The sequence below is a fragment of the Nannobrachium achirus genome, assembly GCF_963921795.1.
Source record: "Nannobrachium achirus genome assembly, chromosome: 19".
In the NCBI taxonomy this organism is placed as follows: Eukaryota; Metazoa; Chordata; class Actinopteri; order Myctophiformes; family Myctophidae; genus Nannobrachium; species Nannobrachium achirus.
Genome location: NC_137826.1, coordinates 35,401,020 through 35,420,675, shown reverse-complemented (window position 1 = coordinate 35,420,675; position 19,656 = coordinate 35,401,020). Strand labels below are relative to the sequence as shown.

Here is a 19,656-nt window from a genome sequence, read left to right as displayed (position 1 = left end):
AACTTTTAGGTATTTGTACTTTACTGGAGTATTTCCAATTTTCAGTACTATTACTTTTACTCCACTATGTCTCAGAGGCAAATATTGTACTTTTACTCCACTACAATTATTTGAAAACTTCAGCTACTAGTTACTTTTTAGATTTTGATTAATATAAAAACAACCACTTCAGCCCTACATTTCGGCCATTTGGAAATAGACGATCTACTTATAGATCTGCCATTTTCAAAAGATTTGTATATACATTTGAAAACCTGAAAGGGGACATTCTACATAATGAGTACTTTTACAGTTTACTTATGGTAGTTTAAGTACATTGTGATACCAATACTTTTTGTACTTCTTAATACTCAAGTACATTTAGAATTCCGGACTTTTTCTTGTAACAAGAGTATTTCTACATTGCATTATATTGATATGTTTACTTAAAGTAAAACATGAGTGTTTTTTCCACCACTGCTGCACACTGAATGGTATTGCAGCAGCCAGAAGCCTGTATGTGTCTGGCTGTAATAACAATATGACATTCAGTGGACACATCCAGGTCATATTGTGTTCAAACAGGGGCTGGCGGACGGAGGCTGCCTGAATGATGCATCATCATCAATGGCTTTTCCATTCTCCTATGAACTCTAGTAACCCCGGTCTCGACAGAGAGGAAAAACCCTATCCTCTAGTCTACGCTGCTGCTGCTGCTGCTGCAAGGCTGCAACCATAGAGTGAATGAAAGGCTGCAACAACACATTCACAACACAAACACAGATGATGAGCTGGATTGAGCAGTCAGGCGAGCGCCGAGCAGGCAGGCACGGTGGGGGTGTTACGCTGACACCGGCGACCTATGGAATTGCGAGACCGTTCGCCGTGTCGTTGTACGTGTTGTACGTGTTGTACACACACACACACACACACACACACACACACACATGGTGTAAAGTAACTAATTACATACAATTTTGATATATTTGTACTTTCACTGGGTATTTCCAATGTCCAAAACTTTTACTTCTACTCCACTACATCTTGGGTCCAAATAGTGTATTTTTTACTCTACAAGTACAATTATTTGAAACTTTTAGTTGACAATGACAATATCAATATACAATGATTGTAGATGATGTTGAATTTTATTACAAAACACACACATATTAACCACTTCAGCAGTGTGTGTGTGTGTGTGTGTGTGTGTGTGTGTGTGTGTGTGTGTGTGTGTGTGTGTGTGTGTGTGTGTGTGTGTGTAGTACTTTTTCCACCACTGGTTCTACACATTCACATTCGGCGAAGTCATGACTTCTGCGTTGTAAATGCAAAAGTAACTGGCGGGTAGGCAACTGTGGGGCCGGTGTCCGGCAGGTCCGCCTGGGAAGAAACTGTCACAGCAGGTGTCCGAGCACTTTGTTCGCGGGCAAAAAAGCTCTCGCGCCGCGACAGTTTCAGTCTCGAAACTGTAAAAACAGCGACCCCTGAAGTCGCACCGTTCAACAACTCACCGATTTCGTTTTAACAACTGTATCAGCGATGCTAGCCAGTTGGCTGTTTTAAGTAAGGAATACAAAGCAAACGATACATTAATCAACAGTACAACATTTACGGTGGAACTAGACATCTTTTTAATTTTGAATTTTTCTATCTTTTTGGTCGGGTATAATAAGTCCAAGCTGGTTAGCCTAGCGGGCAGCTAGGAGGACGCTGCATGCGAGAGAGACTCCCTTGAGCTGTTCTTACACGTCCGTCCTGGCAAGAAAAAAAAGAAGAAAGTCCATGGAAATAGAAAATATACTACCGTACTTACATTTAGAGGACGATGTTCCCAGCAGAGTTTCACGGTTCTTTTCGAATCCGATCGCGACCATTTTCGCTGGGCGCCGACCGAGTTAACGGTCCTATTCCGATGGAAAGCTCGGTCCTCAGTCAAGATGTGGGCGGCCCACCCGACCCGCTCTCTGTCCGCTCACTGTGCTCGCTCGCCTAGCGGCCATTACCAGCTACTACCACCGACCGAGCGTCTCTGGTAGTAGTACTGTACCAAAGATAGTGGGGGGAAGAAGAAGATGACTTCAATGCCTTGCTTCTCAGTGGTGTAAAAAGTAGTCACACTTTTTACACTTTTTGGAGCGGTGAAAGCGCTCCCAATAGACAGGTATGTCCGTGGGTATGTCCGTGGGTGGGTGGGTGGCTGGGTGGCTGGCTGGCCGTGTCCGTAGCCTGGCAATACCTTGAGTGGCCACACACAACACACTAGTTAAAGGAGGGGCGCTGTTTTGTGCAGGCCAGGCACACTCACCACTCACTCACAGGCACAGTTTACTCACTCACTCACTCACTCACTCACTCACTCACATAGGGTACAGCTGCTCAAATTCACCGCTCCACTTCGAACCGAGGTTTGATTTTTTAGTAAACGTATCAATACTCTGTAAAAGTCCAGATTTCAACATTTAATTGAGTAAAAGTAGGCTACAAAAGTATTGGTATCAAAATAAAGTAGACCTACCCATCTACAAAGTAGCTAAAGGAAGGTGTTCATGTAAATGTAGTGGAGTAAAAGTAATGGCCTTTTTATATGTAGGCCTAGGCCTAAACTGTGGTGGGGAAAAACCATAGAGTTAATAAGTAGGAAAAAACCCAAAGAGTAGGCTCTGCCACTTTCAACCTAGCATATCGGTACTAGCCTGACACTTCAGTCCGCACATCACCCCCCCCTGTTGGTGGAAACGTAGTGAACGTAGTGTGAGATGTCTGGCGCTCGCAGTCAGGCAATATCGGTACCACTGTCTATATCCAGTCCCATAGACCAGTGGTTCGCAAAGTGGGGCCCTGCGGGTCCCCCAGAGGTCCCCCAGCGGTTCAACTGCATCCAAATTTGTTCCCCATTTTAAGCACTGGCTATTTGAAAACAGCAGATCTATAGGCTCACTACATGTCACATTGTGAGCTAGTAGATCTGATATTTGATATTTATATGAAAAGGTTCTACTATTAAAAAAGGGGGAAAAAAACATTTTAACAACATAAATGTATGGGGGTCCTCCCTGGAACACAATATTTTCAGATGGGGGTCCGTGGCCAAATAAATATTTATTTGGGGATCCTTGACATGAAAAAGAAAACCACTGCAATAGGCCTTTTCTCTTTAACATTTTACATGGGCTCATGTCATTTGAAACCTTTCCAAGATAATACCATGTCTACTAGGCCTATGCATAGTTTTCCCACAGAATCATGTTCTTTGATTTCTCCAGTGCTTTCAACACCATCCAAACCCACCTCCTTGTGAAGAAAGTCGAGCGACCTGCCCTGAACAGGCTGATCAAGGAAAGCTGTCTCCCTTGTTGGGGCTACTACCTACCTACCCTGGACAATAGTGCATGGGAGGAGGCTGGTGACGGAGGGCTCTATCATGGTCATGGACAACCACTCAAACCCCCTTCACTTGGAGATTGTGGGAAGTTTTAGCAGGATGGTTAATGATAGATCTTCCTCATGGCACAACCAAAAGTCACTCATTTGTGCCGCTAGCTTTATTGATTGATTTAATAATTTAGTTGTAAAATGTAGACCTATCTGTGGGATCAATAATGCCATATCTAATCAATGTCATATGTCTTCTTCTGGTCTTGATGTGAAGTTCAATGTATCTAATTAATGTGTTTAAAGAGAAAACAGGACATGTGACCATGACCATGATTTTTCCCACTGACAACCGTTGATATGCCTCATCTTCCCTTCTGTTACCATCTTTGATAGTACTGATCAGGAACGCACCAGGCATGCGCATAAGCCCATCCCATGGTAAAAATCCATATGGTCCATCCCAGAGCCTGGTCCAACCCACCAGTGGTCCAATCATGCTGCTGGGCTAATGAATATGATTATGAGTCTGTATACACAATGGGGACATGGCTGGTTAATAAATTTGGTCCTCAAGACTTAATTTTCTGAGATAAATATGAGAGCCCCCCAGGGCTAAGTCAACTAAGTATACAGGGCATAAGTGGTTACTGTCGAACCATCAGCCAGTTTAATAACAATGTCAACTGCTTCACCGGAGTGCCACCCAGTGGCCCTTCGCTTGAAGGTGACAAGAAACGGCACTACATAGGTATTAGGTAGCTACACATTTAAATAGTTTATATTTTTGATCTCAAAAGGAAGATTACGAAGACATTATTGTTCTACCCCAGTATGATACAAGATGCACAAGGTTCATAGGCTATACTGTATGCATAATCTGTTTTATACAGTCAAACTACAGCAATAATTCCTCCAGAGGGCATTCTTTAATGTGATTATGTGTACAGCACAGCAGCAATACAAGGGCAGACATAGGCTACCCACAGGGAACGGACACTATGAACACATTAAATTACTGACTAGATTTCTTCAATACATATAGGACATAAGAGTAAAAAACAAAAAAGGAGGAAACAAAAGATAATATTCACTAACTCCCTGATTACCAAAATAGTCTGCAAAGCAATCAATAAAGCACGGCTAGCCGTACTTTACCAGTACTAATGAAAGTATAGTATAAACATGTCTTTGACCAATGAAAAGTGTTAATACTGAAATAACTCAAGAGTGGGGTCTCTACACACATGCACATTACATTTTGATATAGAAAATTCAGCCCCATGGATCACTGAAATAAATAACAAGCAGCGAATGAAATCAAAACAATTCTCCAACAGCTATACAGATGAACAATTATACTCTTTGTTATGGAAAATTATAGATATAGATATATTTTTACATGAAAAACGTTCAACAAAAACAGACTCAAACACAGTGTTGGAAAGTAAAACAGACCCAAACACAGTGGTGGAAAGTAAGTATAATTACTCAAGTATGTAGTATTAGGTACTTTTACTACTTGAGTATTTCCAATTCTTTATACTTCTACTCAACTACTGACCACAGAGGCAAATAATGTACTTTTAACTACACTCAACTCTACTATTATTTTATAACTTCAGTTACAAGTTACTTTGTGGAGTCGGATTATAATTACAAAACATACATTAACCAATTAAGCCTTATTTTATACTTCAGCTATTCCAAAATAGCCGATCTACAAGATCATAGTGTAATGTGATGCAACGCATTCTGAGCTTGTAGATCAGCTATTTCCACACTTTTGTGTCAAATTTAGAAAGCCTCTGAAAAAAAAACCCTGTGAAATGGCACATTCTACATAACGAGTACTTTTACCTTTGGCACTTTAGTACAATTTGACGCCAAGACTAATGTACTTTAACTCAAGTCAAAGTTTTACAACTTTTACTTGTAACTGCATTGTGTATTTCTGCATCGTGGTATTGCTACTTTTACTTAAGTAAATACCATCCGAGTACTTCCTCGACCACTGACTGCACAAACACACTTTACAGTCTGACACACCCCTAACCAGCGTGGTTCATCCTGCTGAGTTATTGCATAACAACAAGAAGAGGTTTCAACAGAGCAGAACTGTACAACGTCTGCTTCTCTCTGTGAAGGTCAAGCTTTAACAGGATCACGAATAATGGTCCTTTTCGACCACGAAGGGTAACCCAGCCAGCATCACTTCCCAGAACCCCGTGATTGTTTCCAATATAACCAGAACAACCCATGAAGGGAGTAAAAAAAAAGAGAAACAGGCAGATCTATAAGATTGTTTGCGACCCCTTGTGAGCTTGTAGATCTTAAATTTATAGAAAAATGTTAGAAGTATAAGTTCTGGGTTCACAGAACTCAGGGTTAGCACTACCTCCTGAGCAGAGCTCAAAACCAGGTCCTGAGAACCTTATCTGAGCCAAACAAGTCCAGAACCTGTGAAATACGTTTCACGGCATGGCATGGTTCACTCGTCTCTTGTAGTCGAAAAGAGTCTTTGGGGATTTTCACTCTCACTGTAAGACACATTTGTCTTTGTTACTCTGCTTTCTCCTCCTCAGCTCCAGACCTCGCTCTAGACGCTCGTCTTCTTCCATCGCCCTGTGCAAAACACACATATGGAGACAAAAAGATGACGTTTGTGAATATATAGGCCCCCACACATATAAGTGTAGACAGGGTGGCCAAGTGGTTAAGGCGATGGATTGCTAACCCATTGTGATCTGCACGCTTGGGTTCGAATCCCGAATGTTACACACATAATCTATAGTTGCTCACTGCTCCTAACGGTTTAAACCAAGACAGTTCTGTTCTGGGTACATGCAAATGTGCTTGGCCAAAACCCCAACAATTACAATTTGGCACATACAGTAAACACATTTTCTTGTTTACAAACATTACTACTGGGCTGTGTGCACATTCAGGGGCCAATACAACTTTGAATCACACACAGCTAACTGATTGGACTCTAATCAGTTAGCGGCGTCATAGCTTAATGGTCAGGGAACCCGCCTGGGGAACCAGAGCCCCTGGTTCGATTCCAGGCCAGGGAAGCAATGTCGATGTGTGTCCCTGAGCAAGACTCTTAACCCCTAATTGCTCACACGCTCCTTGTGGGCAGCGAATCAGCTGGGTTGGGCTGAAAATGCTTAATTTCCCTCGCGGGACGAAATAGGTATATATTATTACCAGTAAGACTCCCTAATCGGGAGATTTGGTCGCTTATCTCCACAAATAGGGAAAAAAAAATGTTTTTCCAAAATCGTCCTGATGGTGGCGCTAGATGGGACAGATGCGTTTTGATTACATGACTGTAGAGATACTGTGCGATTTGCGTGATTTTAGGGCAAAATCTGTAGGAGCAGTGTCCAAAAATGTGTTTGAAAAAATCGGCCTGAAGGTGGCACTAAATGGGACAGATCCATGTTGATGAGATGAGTGACGTACTGTGTACCGATTTGCGTGATTTTAGGGCAAAATCTGTAGGAGCAGTGTCAGAAAATGTGTTTGAAAAAATCGGCCTGATGGTGGCGCTATATGGGACAGATCCATGTTGATGACATGAGTGTAGACATACTGTGTAGCGATTTGCGTGATTTTAGGGCAAAAATTGTAGGAGCAGTGTCCAAAAATGTGTTTCAAAAAATCGGCCTGAAGGTGGCGCTATATGGGACAGATCCAAGTTGATGACATGAGTGTAGACATACTGTGTACCGATTTGCGTGATTTTAGGGCAAAAATTGTAGGAGCAGTGTCCAAAAATGTGTTTTGCAAGAATCGGCCTCATGGTGGCGCTAGAAGAGGGCCATGTGAGAAATGAGGGGTGGGGTCTCTGCACCGCCGAGGCGGACGAATAGGTACCGGCCCCGGCTCTCCCGGTCGCTCCTAGCCCGAGTTACGGCATTTTATGTGCGCTGCAGTGGCGGGGGTCCTCCACTGGGGGCGCCACCACTTTTGCATCTGTTCTGGAGCACCAGGAGTCAGTGGTCCCCGGGAATTCCCCATGAGCAGCCCCGTTGGGGTGGTCATTTGGTAATTTTTGCACATTTGGTCATTTTTTACACCTGGGGGTCCCTGGAGCTCCGGGGGTCCTTGGAGGTTGTAGTTCGGCAGGCAAGGAGTTTGTGTGGAAATTTTGGCATGGATCGGGGCAACGGTTGCGGAGATATGAGCAGGGCAAAAGTGTGACGTGTGACGTGTGACAGACTGACGGAGGGACGGACTGACAGCCGGTGGAGGTTTGGATAGTATAGGAGTGCAAGTAACTGCGACCTAACGGTCGCAATTAGTTATGTGTGATTACAGTCTGCTAGCAAGCTGCAGTGTGTGATCACGTGACCTCAAGTACAAGTCCATCTGAAACTAGAAGGATGCATTGGTTGGACCCAATGACCCTTAAGGGTCCTTCAGGGGTCCCTATAAAAAATTGTTATAGCATATTTTATACTTTGGCTATTTGGAAATAGCCAATCTACGAACTCACAATGTGTTGTGATACGACACATCGTGAGCTTGTCGATCTGCTATTTTTGTATTAAAAATAAAATAGAAAATCTCTCAACAACGAAATCAGCAACAACACAAATCTTCTCTCATGGGGGTCCCTGGCACAAATAATTTTCAAATGGGTGTCCGTGGCCAAATGACCTGAAATAGTTTGAGGACCACTGCTATCAGGAGCATTGCGTTCTGCCCCCTAACCATGCCAAAGTCTGTCTATAAAAGCAATGTCTTGACACACAAGGTGCGATGCTGCCTGCATGGGCACATTAATGCGGTATTTCTCTTTGTGTTCGTACCCTCTCTCCTTGGCGTCGATGTCTCTGATGATCTCATCTCGCTGGTTGACCAGTGACACCAGCTCCTGTAGCAGGAGCTGTTCTCTCTGCTGCTGATTGGTGGTCTTCTGCCAGTCTACAGTGTTACATACAGTATTTCATGTTACTGTACATATCATTATAAGTTGATATTTTATTAATTGCATTTCATTATGTTTTAATAATGGAAATCTATATACAGTATATCCTTTTTACAGTACAGTAAAGCCCAGGGGGTTCCCCAAATGATTTTGGGGGTTACAGTGTTACTGACCTTCGATGGCCATCATGACTCGTAGCTCTCTGGTCAGCAGCTCAAATCTCCTCTCCAGGTCTTGTTCCTCTTGTCTGCAGACAGACACAAATATGGAACAATTTTAGGTTGTGTGGATGGAGTAATGTGGTAGTGTGCATGTAGCTGTATATGTGCATGGAAGCACTTTGTCTGACTATGTGCAATACATGCATTCAGTGTGATGAAATGTAGGTGAAATATGTATAGAGTCAATGTGTGTGTGTGTGTGTGTGTGTGTGTGTGTGTGTGTGTGTGTGTGTGTGTGTGTGTGTGTGGCGCCTCAGGATTACTTTTCTGTGTACGGTTGCAGTCGGGCAGAAACCTCCTAATTCCATATTCAACATTTCTTTTGTTTTGCTGTTTTTTTTTATTTAATCCTGAAAAGTAAGAGTTTTGGACTTTGGCGGTTTTCACCGACAAGACATATAAGACTGTACGGGCGCTCTGCTGCTGCCGCTGTACTCAAACTGCCACCTATGTTTACAATGACAAGCCTGAAATATGCTGCTAAGTAATATGTCCCCTGCACAGTCACTGTATCGTTGCTGTCGGATGCAAACCTTGTATGTCCAAAACCATTCATTTTGTATTTATCATTTAAAAAATGACAAGCACACAAAGCCTGCCAGGCGTTGTGTGCTTGTAGATCTGCTATTTTCACAAGTTTTGTCCGACAGTCTTGTATGATGAAGCAGGACTTTACTTTACGAAAAAACGTACATATTTGAAACTTGGAGATACAAGGTTTCTGCCCGAAAGTGACGATGTGCACAAAGGTCTGTGTCGTTCTATATTTGTTACTATTCTATTGCTGCACCTCATGTACGGTATGTGCTACTATATGTGCTGCTATTTATTTTAACCACATCTGACACGATATATGCTGCTATTTCTACCTCACGTGTATATCTGTTTCTACATACAGTGCTATTTTAACTACCCCATACCATTGCCATTTTTGGAATATCCGACCTGCTTGGACGGTGTATAGATTTCACTCTACTCATATCAGGAATATCTGGATATCTGACCTGGATATTCTTTCTTCTTTCTTTCTATCACTATTCTTCTTCCCTTTCCTCGAAACTACAAATGATGGGGGGCGCCGATGGCCTAGCCCTTGTGGTTAAGGCGCTTACAACATAATATACAGTAGGCTCTGATGCAGCCTGACAGTGAGCTGTGACTTTGATTCCCGTGCCCGGCGACGACCTTTGCTGCGTGTCACTGCCTGTTTCTCTATCCCTGTTTCCTGTCACTCTACACAATCTACACTGTATAGATTTATACAAATAAAGGCAGAAATGCCCCCAAAATATTGAAAGAATAAACTACAAATGTGTGTGTGTGTGTGTGTGTGTGTGTGTGTGTGTGTGTGTGTGTGCGTGCGTGCGTGCATGCGTGCGTGCGTGCGTGCGTGCGTGCGTGTGTGTCTTACAGCAGCTCCAGGTGGTCCTGTCTGCGTATCAGGGCATTCTTCTTGTTGACCAGAGTAAACCACTCCTGGATCAGTTTCTCCTCCATGTCACGGTCACTTCCTGTACAAACAGGAAATAAGTCAAAAGAACGTCAACATGGTCTCTCAGCACAGACAGCAGTAAAAAGCCCAATTAAAGAAGAAGAAGAAGAAGCTATTCTTGCTCCCAGAGTATCAAAAGATGTGATGGATATGGGTTTCTAATTTGATTTGATATGTATTATTTGATATTTGATGTGTTTGCGTATTCGGTCTATTTGTGAAACAATCTGAATGTGTGTGTGTGTGTGTGTGTGTGTGTGTGTGTGTGTGTGTGTGTGTGTGTGTGTGTGTGTGTGTGTGTGTGTGTGTGTGTGTGGATGTTTGTGTGGACGTGAGCAAAGATTAAAGCAAAATAAAATCTCACAACTTATCTGAGAATTAGAGTTTAATCACAAACTAAAACAAAATGTACAAGCCCTCAATGTGTCGCACACACATGCAAGATAGTAGATAGGCTATTTTTGCTGAACAACATGCTTCTGTAGAAGACATGCTGGCTTCTAAGAATCCAAATGACTGAAATCAGTCGTGGCGACAGAGAGAGAGAACTTGAATCCATGTGTGAGAGAGTATGTCTGCCTGTCAGTATAGAAGGATGTGTATTTGAGTCCCACCTGACTCCATGAGGCGTCGCAGGCGTCTCTCCACCACTGCGGCTCGGCTGTCGATGTGCTTCTGTTCCGTTTCCAACGCTGCCAGCTCACTCAGCACATACTGACTAGTGTCCTGCAGACACTGACCACACACACACACACACACACACACACACACACACACACACACACACACACACACACACACACACACACACACACACACACACACACACACACACACACACACACACACACACATGCACACGCACGCAAACACGCACGCACACACGCACATGAACACACACAGGACAGTCACAGACACATGACAGGAGAAAGAGAGGGAGAGAAGGAGGGAAAAGGGAAAAAGTTGGAGTAGTAGAAGCAGAAGCAGCAGAAGGAAAAAAAGGAACGAGGGAAGCAGAGAGGAGTGGTAGGGTAGAAAGGGATGGATAAACAAATAGACAAGAAAGGGAGAGACGGTCAAAGGATTAGAGAAAGGATATGACAGCAGTACATAGGCTCAAGGTAAAGAAAAGCGTTTTAAGCTCAATTGAATCTCTGTTGCATTGCGGTATTGTTAAATTAACCGTTTTAGTGCCAGCCCCTAGAGGGCGCCAAAGAATGCCAGGGTTTGTCCCATAGGCGAGCGTATTAGCATCCGGGGACTCACGTTGCAGTGACGCGCGTGCTCACGTTCGTGCACGTCATGGAAAGGTCCCGGATGAAAATGGCTACAGAATAGCTATTAGCATTTTGTCATTTAAAAGATCATTTTTAGGCGATTTCGCCGTAAATAAACCTCGCGCCACATCCCTAAAAACACAATCCAGAGATATGGGCCTCCAAAGATGTGGTTTTTCATTGGATTCGGCGGCGATTCGCGGCAACGTTCGCGCCTCCCGGCCGGCCGGGGGGCTCCCGGATTTCGATCACTGGCTTGAAAATTTAGGCCCAGGCTTCAGAAGGCCTCGGATCATTTTATTCATTTCATTAAAAAAGCCGAACATGTTCGGGATAGGCACACTGGACTACGTTCCGGAAGCGGCGCTGAACATTCAGTGAACATTGGGGGGCTCAAAAATGTATTTTAAACCATTTTTAATGGAATATATCGTCGGACCATGTAAAATGGCTAGCTGGCTAGCGTAGGACGAGCCAGGACCACCCACGACTCTACAAGCAGCTCAGGGTAAGTCAATTAATAAAAAAAAAATTGTATTGGATTGAAATAAAGCCGAACATGTTCGGGATAGGCACAGAATGAGTTAACACTGTGGATTTTGCAGTGTGGATCGGGGTGGATTGAGTGATGAAAACTGAATCAAATGGGGGTCCATGACCTATTGCATATCAATCAAAAGGATTGAGAATCATTGCTCCAGGCGACAGAAGGTGATCCAAGACACCAGAGATGCGAAGACACAGAGGTCAAAGTCATCAGAGGAAGAGAAACATTGAGACATCGAGGATGATGTAACCATAACTCTTATCTGAATATGAAAATTATGACCAATAACTGACCATTTTATCCTCTTCTTGTTGCTTTGATTTGGATTCTCCTGCTTTCTGAGACTCTGTACACACACACACACACACACACACACACACACACACACACACACACACACACACACACACACACACATCAAAGTCTATAATGGTGACAAATCTCACAAGTAATTTAGATGCAGTATTATCAAATTCCAGATTCGACAGTGTTCAGTAGTTTTGCTTCATCATAATGTTGTCACTGTATGACTTGGAGCCCCCACCTGGAGTAGTGTTCTCTGACGTAGAGAGAGCCTTCTCTTCATCGCCCTGCATAGGAAGAACATGGAACAGTCACATACAGTACAATAGTCTGGAGAACAAATGACAAAAATAATCGATCAATAAGCACCCAATTCATTGCATCGTGATAGATTGTGAGCTTGTAGATCTACTATTTTCAAAATTGAATTATGTTAGTTTGTGGAATAGTGACAATAGGATGTTAGGTGTTTCTGAATTTTCATATTTAGGCAGGTACTACCAGGTATCTACCATGCATTGACAGTCAACAACAGTCTGAGAAGGTTTACCTGTGTGTTTCCTTCATCCTCACTCTTCGTTCTCCTCCTCCTCCTCACCAGGTCTGCATCTTTCACCTGACCCAGTCCTGACTTGGAACCCTTGGTAACCAGTCTTGGGGGAGGGACCGGAGTTATTGACTCCTCCCCTATAAGAAATACATCAGTCAGTCAAGAGTTCAGATTTAGGCCTAATTTGGACGGATGAGTAGATATTATATTAAGCTGTGAGGGCCAGTACCTCTGGCCATGCGTTTGTTCCTGGGAGGCGGGACCACCAGGGAACTGCTGCCTCCTTCCTCCAGACTCACTGTGGCTCCTTCCTGCAGCCTGGCCATGCAGAACGCGGCGGCGTCGACGTCGGTCGGGGCGGGACCGGAGAGGGCGAAGCCGTAGCTGGTCTGGCTGCTGTTCTGCTCTATCTGGAGGACGCGCAGCTCCTGGTTGGTGAAGTGCGAGCGGATCTGGCTGAGGTAGGTCATGACGATGAGGCGGTCAGGGACGGACAGCAGGACCATGTCCGAAGGCTCCAGCAGGCGAGAGATGCCCAGAGCTTCGAAGCCGTCAAACGCCTAATGGAGGTCACGGTGTCATAAGAAGAACGTTATCAACAACACCAGTTTTGCCCATAGATGACCTCCTACCTACTCCACTGCAAACATACTCTTTATAAGACTAAGCTTAACAGGTACAGTAGCTTAATATGTTTGACTAAATCGTCATGAGCTAAGAACCCCACATTGCATATATGTGAGCACGATTGGCCCGTGTTTAAAACCCCACATATTTGGTTCAATTATTCACAGCCATACTAAATCCATGTCTGGTATGTATATTACTGACTAGCACAACCCGTCTATAAACATCTCATATATGCGACACTACAACAACATTACTAATATCGTAATCTGTAAAAAGTTTATAAGCTAGGAATGCACATGTTTCCAAGATAACAGACTGACAAAGTACAATTGAGTTTGATGACCATCAACTAGCTTTAGCTGTGTCTTTACCTTCTTGTTATTGAGCTTGATGTCATGAGGGTCCAACTTGTCAAAGTCTCTGCAGGAGTATAAATCATATCAATCAATCTATCAATCAATCAAATGCTATCACACCAAAGCTACGCTAGCATTTTCCTAAGGACATTTCCAGAAACATCTATAGATATGATCTCCTGCAATCTCCTGAATCCTGCAATACCATTTTCATCAAATGTTTTGATTTAACACAGTTTTCTCTGATTAATCACTTTGAAACCGTTTTCACTCAAACATAGTTTGGTCACAGTCATAATCTTACTCAATATCTGGAATGACATACCGGTACAGTACAGTAGGCATCATTATAAAGCTTAGAATCCTCTCTTTTCTGTTGCTCTTTACACAAAACCAGGCTTTCAATTACATTTAGTGAGCAAATATTTTTATACTATTGCTAGCGAGCCAGGTAGAAATAAATAAAATGTTTAGAATGTTACATTTTCTCAGGGTGGAAGTGATGAAAGATGGCACAGAAGGCCAGGCCGTTCCGCCAGGACGTGCTGAAGTTGGTGACCTTTACCCCCTGGTGACCTTGTGTCACTTCCTGACACCACTGGAGGAGAGACTGGCTGGAGCTCACCAGGAGAACTGTACTCTGGAGGGGAGCAAAGGAGGAAGAGTGTTATGATAGCTAGTGTCAGTTGGAACTGTGTAGGAGTCGTATGAGTACAGCGGTTATCAATTAATTATGATTCCAAATTAATCCATTGTATTTATTTATTTAGTTTTTCTTTTATTAAATAACAGACTCATGGACAGGTACACATTAATGTGTATTACCCCCTCGGGCCGGGAACACATTTATGTGTATTACATACAGTACATGTACATTATGTAGTACAGTAATCTTTGAAAAATATTGAATTTTTTCATAAGCTGTAAGCTACCAAATAGTTTTGGATTTTTTTTTTACTTAGGTCTTTAAGGCTTTTTTTTTTATCGGACTTAGGCCTAAATGGTTAGGAGTAGTTCACCACAAAATACTTCGTTCCTATCAATTACTCACCCCATGAAGCATTGAATTCATGGATATTTATTAGTTTTTGTCGCATTCCTAAGCCAATCATTTGCTGATAATAATCAAGACCCTCATGTATCCGGTAGGAGACACAAAGAGTCTCCTTTGTGTGGAGACTGTGGATGTCCGAGACGAGACAGACTAGAAGGCAATTAAAAATGTTCTGCCAGTAGATGACAGTGATAGGCAATAGAGAACCAAAGTCTGACATCACTAGTAGAGATTGTACTCATATGGATATGAAGCAATCATGATCAAACATTCCTGAACAAAAATCCCACTCTGCTCTTGCTCAGCAGTATCAGTTCTACTCAAATTGACATGACGTTTCGGTCCCTCTGGACCTTCATCAAGAGCGTCACAGCACTTCTGCTCGGACCCAATAGAGTAGACCATAATAAAACATGGAACTGGACCCGTATGGGTCTTGGGCGTGGAACCGTGAAGACCTCTAGTGCTTGTACTTACAACTATCATCCAGTACTGTTATTTACCTCCTCATCCTTTCCATCAGCCTCTTCTCTGACCAAGGCTACAGGCTTTGGGGTCATTGGGTCAGAGGTGACGTCCTGTGACTCCACAGGACGGGGAGTGGTGAAGACACCGTCTGGCTCCTCTAGTGCAGGCTTTCCATTAGACACTGGGGAAGCAGTAGGGGCCTGTGCATGTACTCTGGTGTTGTGACCTGTAGGACGTTCAATCTGCTGCTCTTTTTTCTGCTCTCCACCACCAGGAACGACAGTCAGCTGTTCACTTTGCCTAAGGGGAGAGCATTGGGACAAAAGAGACAAAATGGATTATGGACTTGAGTTTAGAATCAAATCGGTTGTATTAGCGTTGTCATTACTGATTCTTGATCATCAGCAACAACTGAGCGGGTGAGCGTATATTGTGGACTTGTTTGCGGGGGTAACCACCTCGCAAGTCCAGACAGCTCCAAGCCAGGTAGAACAGAGTTAGTATCAAGTCAATGCAAGCGTTAAGGGTGACAATGGCAGGAGACAAGCAGATTTATTGGAACATTAAACACATAATATTGACCAAAAATGTGGTGAATCGTTGCCTCACCACAACTAAGGTACAGACACGTAAAAACACAGAGCCCAGCCAGTACAGCAAGCTGTTGCTTGTATTGTGTCACCTAAATACATACACACAAAAGTGTATGTATACATTCTTTTGTTATAATTTGGCAAATTCTTAGAAATATTCTTCACAGAGAGATTCAGACAGAGACAGAACTACAGAAGTCCAACCAGCCGCGCACGCACACGCACACGCACACACACACACACACACACACACACACACACACACACACATACACACACACACACATACACACACACACACACACACACACACACACACACACACACACACACACACACACACACACACACACACACACACACACACACACACGCAGGCTTCAATGGAATAGTACGGTTTAGAGCAGCAGGGGTTGACCTCCCCAGCTGACTTACACTTTGTCCTTTGCTTCCTGTTTTATTCCCATCTCTTCCTGTACAACCCTGGCTTCTCCCAGGTCACTGGCTAATTGCTCTCCATCCTCATCCAATGAAATGTCATCCAGGACAGAAAAGCAGGAACCGATGGACTTCAATTCTGTAATGGGCCCATCCCCGGTTTCTGATTGGCTAATAAGCTCTATGGTGTCAAAGATGATGTCCTGGGGGTCAGGGACGAGGCGTTTCTTACTGCGGGGGGTTGGAGCCGGGGATGCGCCGCCTGTCAACAGCTGTATTTTGGCCAATAACAGTCTCTCCTCCTCCTCCAGCTGCTGGGCCTTAGTGATAGGCTCAGAGGTGTGTGACTTAATGGTTAGGTGCCCTGTTGTTTCAGTAGTAGTGTCTGTGTCTGTATGGGTGTGAATAGTGTCACTTGTAGCGGTTTGTGTGTCTGTGTCAAAACCGGGGCTATTAGAATCCGGAGTGTCGACGTTCATGTCTGCCGTCTCTCTCAGACTGCTGCATGTGTCATCGTGTGATTCCATGTGGGTCTCAGTTTGCGTGTCAGCGGGCATCTTGGCGCTGTGCTTGTCAGCGGGGGAGGGCCAAGGAACCACAGACGACAGGATGAGTTTAATTCCTTCCTGTTTGTCCTCCGCAGGGAGCCCAGCAGCATCGTCTCCCCGTCCAGTTACCGGCTGCTCGAGGGTCTCGGCGCGTGGAGGAGGAGCTGGCTTGATATTCGCTGTCGCGCTGATTCCCACTTCCTGCTTAGGCACGGGAGGAGGTTCGCAACGAGGAGCAGCTTCCTGAGTGGTTAGAGAACGAGAGTCCTCAGATATGTTTGGGTGATTCACAGAAGGGCCCTGGCGTAGGACGTGGTGATGGGAAGATGCAGGTGGGTGGGTGGGCTCCTGGGTGGCCACAGGGGTCGTGGTGGATGGATGATCTGGGCTGTAGACAGAGAGGGCAGTTACATACCCAGATATGATAGGTTGAGGTACCTTTAATAGGACCAGTCACTGCTCAAACCACACAGTCTTTGCCATGCCACAGTTCTCCCAGCAACAAAAACAAGAACCATGACAGACCGACCATATTAGAGACAAAAATGGAGAATAAACCCAGTCATAACAAAAATACCCATGCTCCAACCTCGTGCTTAACAATAGCGACCTTAAGATTCCATCCACCAGTCCATGCTGAAACTGTAGTGATTGCTCAACAGACCAGTCATGCTCTATGATTGCAGATATCACATAACCACCATGAAGCAGAAACCAATATACTGCATTGTAGAAGTGTTGCGCTGATTCTGAATTATTTTGTTTCTTAAAAATGACCAGTGTTAAGGAAAATGTGCAGTGTGAGGGGAAAATCTACCATACAATGTCTATGAATGACGATGCCCTTCAACGGCAATCATTCTTCATAAATGTCAGTATTCTTTAAAGGAGTAGTTCAGCCCTCAAAATGACTTTTTTTCTATTGATTAGTCACACCATGGAGACTTGAGTTCAATAATATTTTTTTGTATTTGTCGCATTCCTAAGACAAAAAATGTATTAGAAAAAAAGTCATTTTGGTGGTGAACTACTTTAATAGCACAATGTGTCGAAAAACATGTGTCACACTGCCTGGTAAAACATTCACTATCACAGCCAGACATACAGTAGTATGTAAAGAGGGAGGTCAAGGTTTCTTCACAAACAACATCAAAGTGATGATTGGAAGGACATGTGCAGGGGATTCACAGGCCAACGCAGAAGAAGGGTACACTGAACCAAAGGCTGAGCCATTAGTACACAGGTTGATAGAGGAAGAATTCTTATTGTGTAATTATCAAAAAATCTTTTTCCCCCCCGCAGTAAGCAAAAACCTAAACTTTTTTGACCAATGAAAAACCGTGTGTACAGGTGCTTTCTACCCTCCTTCTCACCTCACTCTCTTAATACCCCTCACTATTCATCAAGTCAGCCATCTACTTACCCCCCTTCCCTATCCATGTACAGCTCAGACAGCCAGATGCTTCCGAGGTCTTCCTGCCCTCTCTCATATTCAACTTCCTCTTCCTCCTCCTCTCTCATCCACACAGGGATGGCACCGATCTTAACATTGGAATTCCCTCTTTTTATTGATTTTGGGCCCGCTCTGCCCAGTGCCTCATTTTTAACAACACGGCTGGTGTCAAGGTCAGAAGCTCCCATTCCAGCAGACCGATGACCACCTTTGTTCAGAATGGTTTTGACCTCTGTGTTAGGTTCGGGGACGCTCACTGAATTAGGATGGGATTTGAGTTCTATTTCCTTAGTGTGACCCTCCAGCCTCTCCTCGCACACCATCTCATCCAGCTCTGCCTCCCTCAGGTGGGGCCTGTTGTTTGATTGGCTGCATGTTGCTTCCTGGTTGTCCCTCACAGAGGAAGAGCCAGGTAGAATCTTCTGCATCTTGTTCTCTTGATCTTTTTGTGTCTCTCGGTCCTTCTCCATATCTGACCTCTCTCTCTCTTCCCTCTGTCTCTCTCCCTTTTCCCTATTCATTCTTTCTTCCTCTGATTTAGCTATTTCCTCCCTTTCTCGTTTCTCTCTCTCACTCTTCTCCCTTTCTTGCCTCTCCATTACCAGACTTTTTCTCTCCTCCTTCTCCCTCTCCATCTTTTCTCTCTCCTTCTCTGCCCTTTCTCTCTTCTCTTTCTCCATCTTTTCTCTCTCCTTCTCTGCCCTTTCTCTCTTCTCTTTCTCCATCTTTTCTCTCTCCTTCTCTGCCCTTTCTCTCTTCTCTTTCTCCATCTTTTCTCTCTCCTTCTCTGCCCTTTCTCTCTTCTCTTTCTCCATCTTTTCTCTCTCCCTCTCTGCCCTTTCTCTCCTCTCCCTCTCCATCTTTTCTCTCTCCCTCTCTTCCCTTTCTCTCTTCTCCCTCTCCATCTTTTCTCTCTCCTTCTCTGCCCTTTCTCTCTTCTCTTTCTCCATCTTTTCTCTCTCCCTCTCTGCCCTTTCTCTCCTCTCCCTCTCCATCTTTTCTCTCTCCCTCTCTTCCCTTTCTCTCCTCTCCCTCTCCATATTTTCTCTCTCCCTCTCTTCCCTTTCTCTCTTCTCCCTCTCCATCTTTTCTCTCTCCCTCTCTGCCCTTTCTCTCTTCTCCCTCTCCATCTTTTCTCTCTCCCTCTCTTCCCTTTCTCTCTTCTCCCTCTCCATCTTTTCTCTCTCCCTCTCCATTTTTTCTCTCTCCCTCTCTGCCCTTTCTCTCTTCTCCCTCTCCATCTTTTCTCTCTCCCTCTCTGCCCTCTCTCTCTCCTCCTTCTCCCTTTCTTTCCTTTCTCTCTCCCTCTCTGCCCTCTCTCTCTCCTCCTTCTCCCTCTCTTCCCTCTCTCTCTCCCTCTTCTCTGTCTCTTCTCTCTCTCTCCTTTCTCTCTCCTCCTCCTCCTCCCTCTTCCTCCTCTCTTCCCTCTCTCT

General features: G+C 44.2%; 2 protein-coding genes across 2 annotated transcripts in view; both read right to left on the bottom strand.

The window, feature by feature from the left end:
- The window catches only part of LOC308304027 (RING finger protein 145-like), a 31,054-nt gene extending 29,149 nt beyond the window's left edge, over positions 1–1,905 (bottom strand). The window contains exon 1 of the mRNA XM_080748585.1: positions 1,793–1,905. The gene's annotated coding sequence lies outside the window, so the exon portion shown is untranslated. The remainder of the gene's footprint in view (positions 1–1,792) is intronic.
- A 3,956-nt stretch (positions 1,906–5,861) lies between these two features.
- ehbp1l1b (EH domain binding protein 1-like 1b) overlaps positions 5,862–19,656 on the bottom strand; it is a gene marked incomplete at its 5' end in the record, with an annotated part of 39,033 nt that continues 25,238 nt past the window's right edge. The window contains 14 exons of the mRNA XM_080749427.1: positions 5,862–5,976; positions 8,175–8,289; positions 8,467–8,540; positions 9,926–10,025; positions 10,621–10,741; positions 12,124–12,176; positions 12,375–12,420; positions 12,684–12,820; positions 12,913–13,243; positions 13,685–13,733; positions 14,152–14,309; positions 15,227–15,491; positions 16,220–17,158; positions 18,194–18,606. Of these exons, the coding sequence (XP_080605553.1) occupies positions 5,889–5,976; positions 8,175–8,289; positions 8,467–8,540; positions 9,926–10,025; positions 10,621–10,741; positions 12,124–12,176; positions 12,375–12,420; positions 12,684–12,820; positions 12,913–13,243; positions 13,685–13,733; positions 14,152–14,309; positions 15,227–15,491; positions 16,220–17,158; positions 18,194–18,606 (2,889 nt within the window). The 3' untranslated portion in view covers positions 5,862–5,888. The remainder of the gene's footprint in view (positions 5,977–8,174; positions 8,290–8,466; positions 8,541–9,925; positions 10,026–10,620; positions 10,742–12,123; positions 12,177–12,374; positions 12,421–12,683; positions 12,821–12,912; positions 13,244–13,684; positions 13,734–14,151; positions 14,310–15,226; positions 15,492–16,219; positions 17,159–18,193; positions 18,607–19,656) is intronic.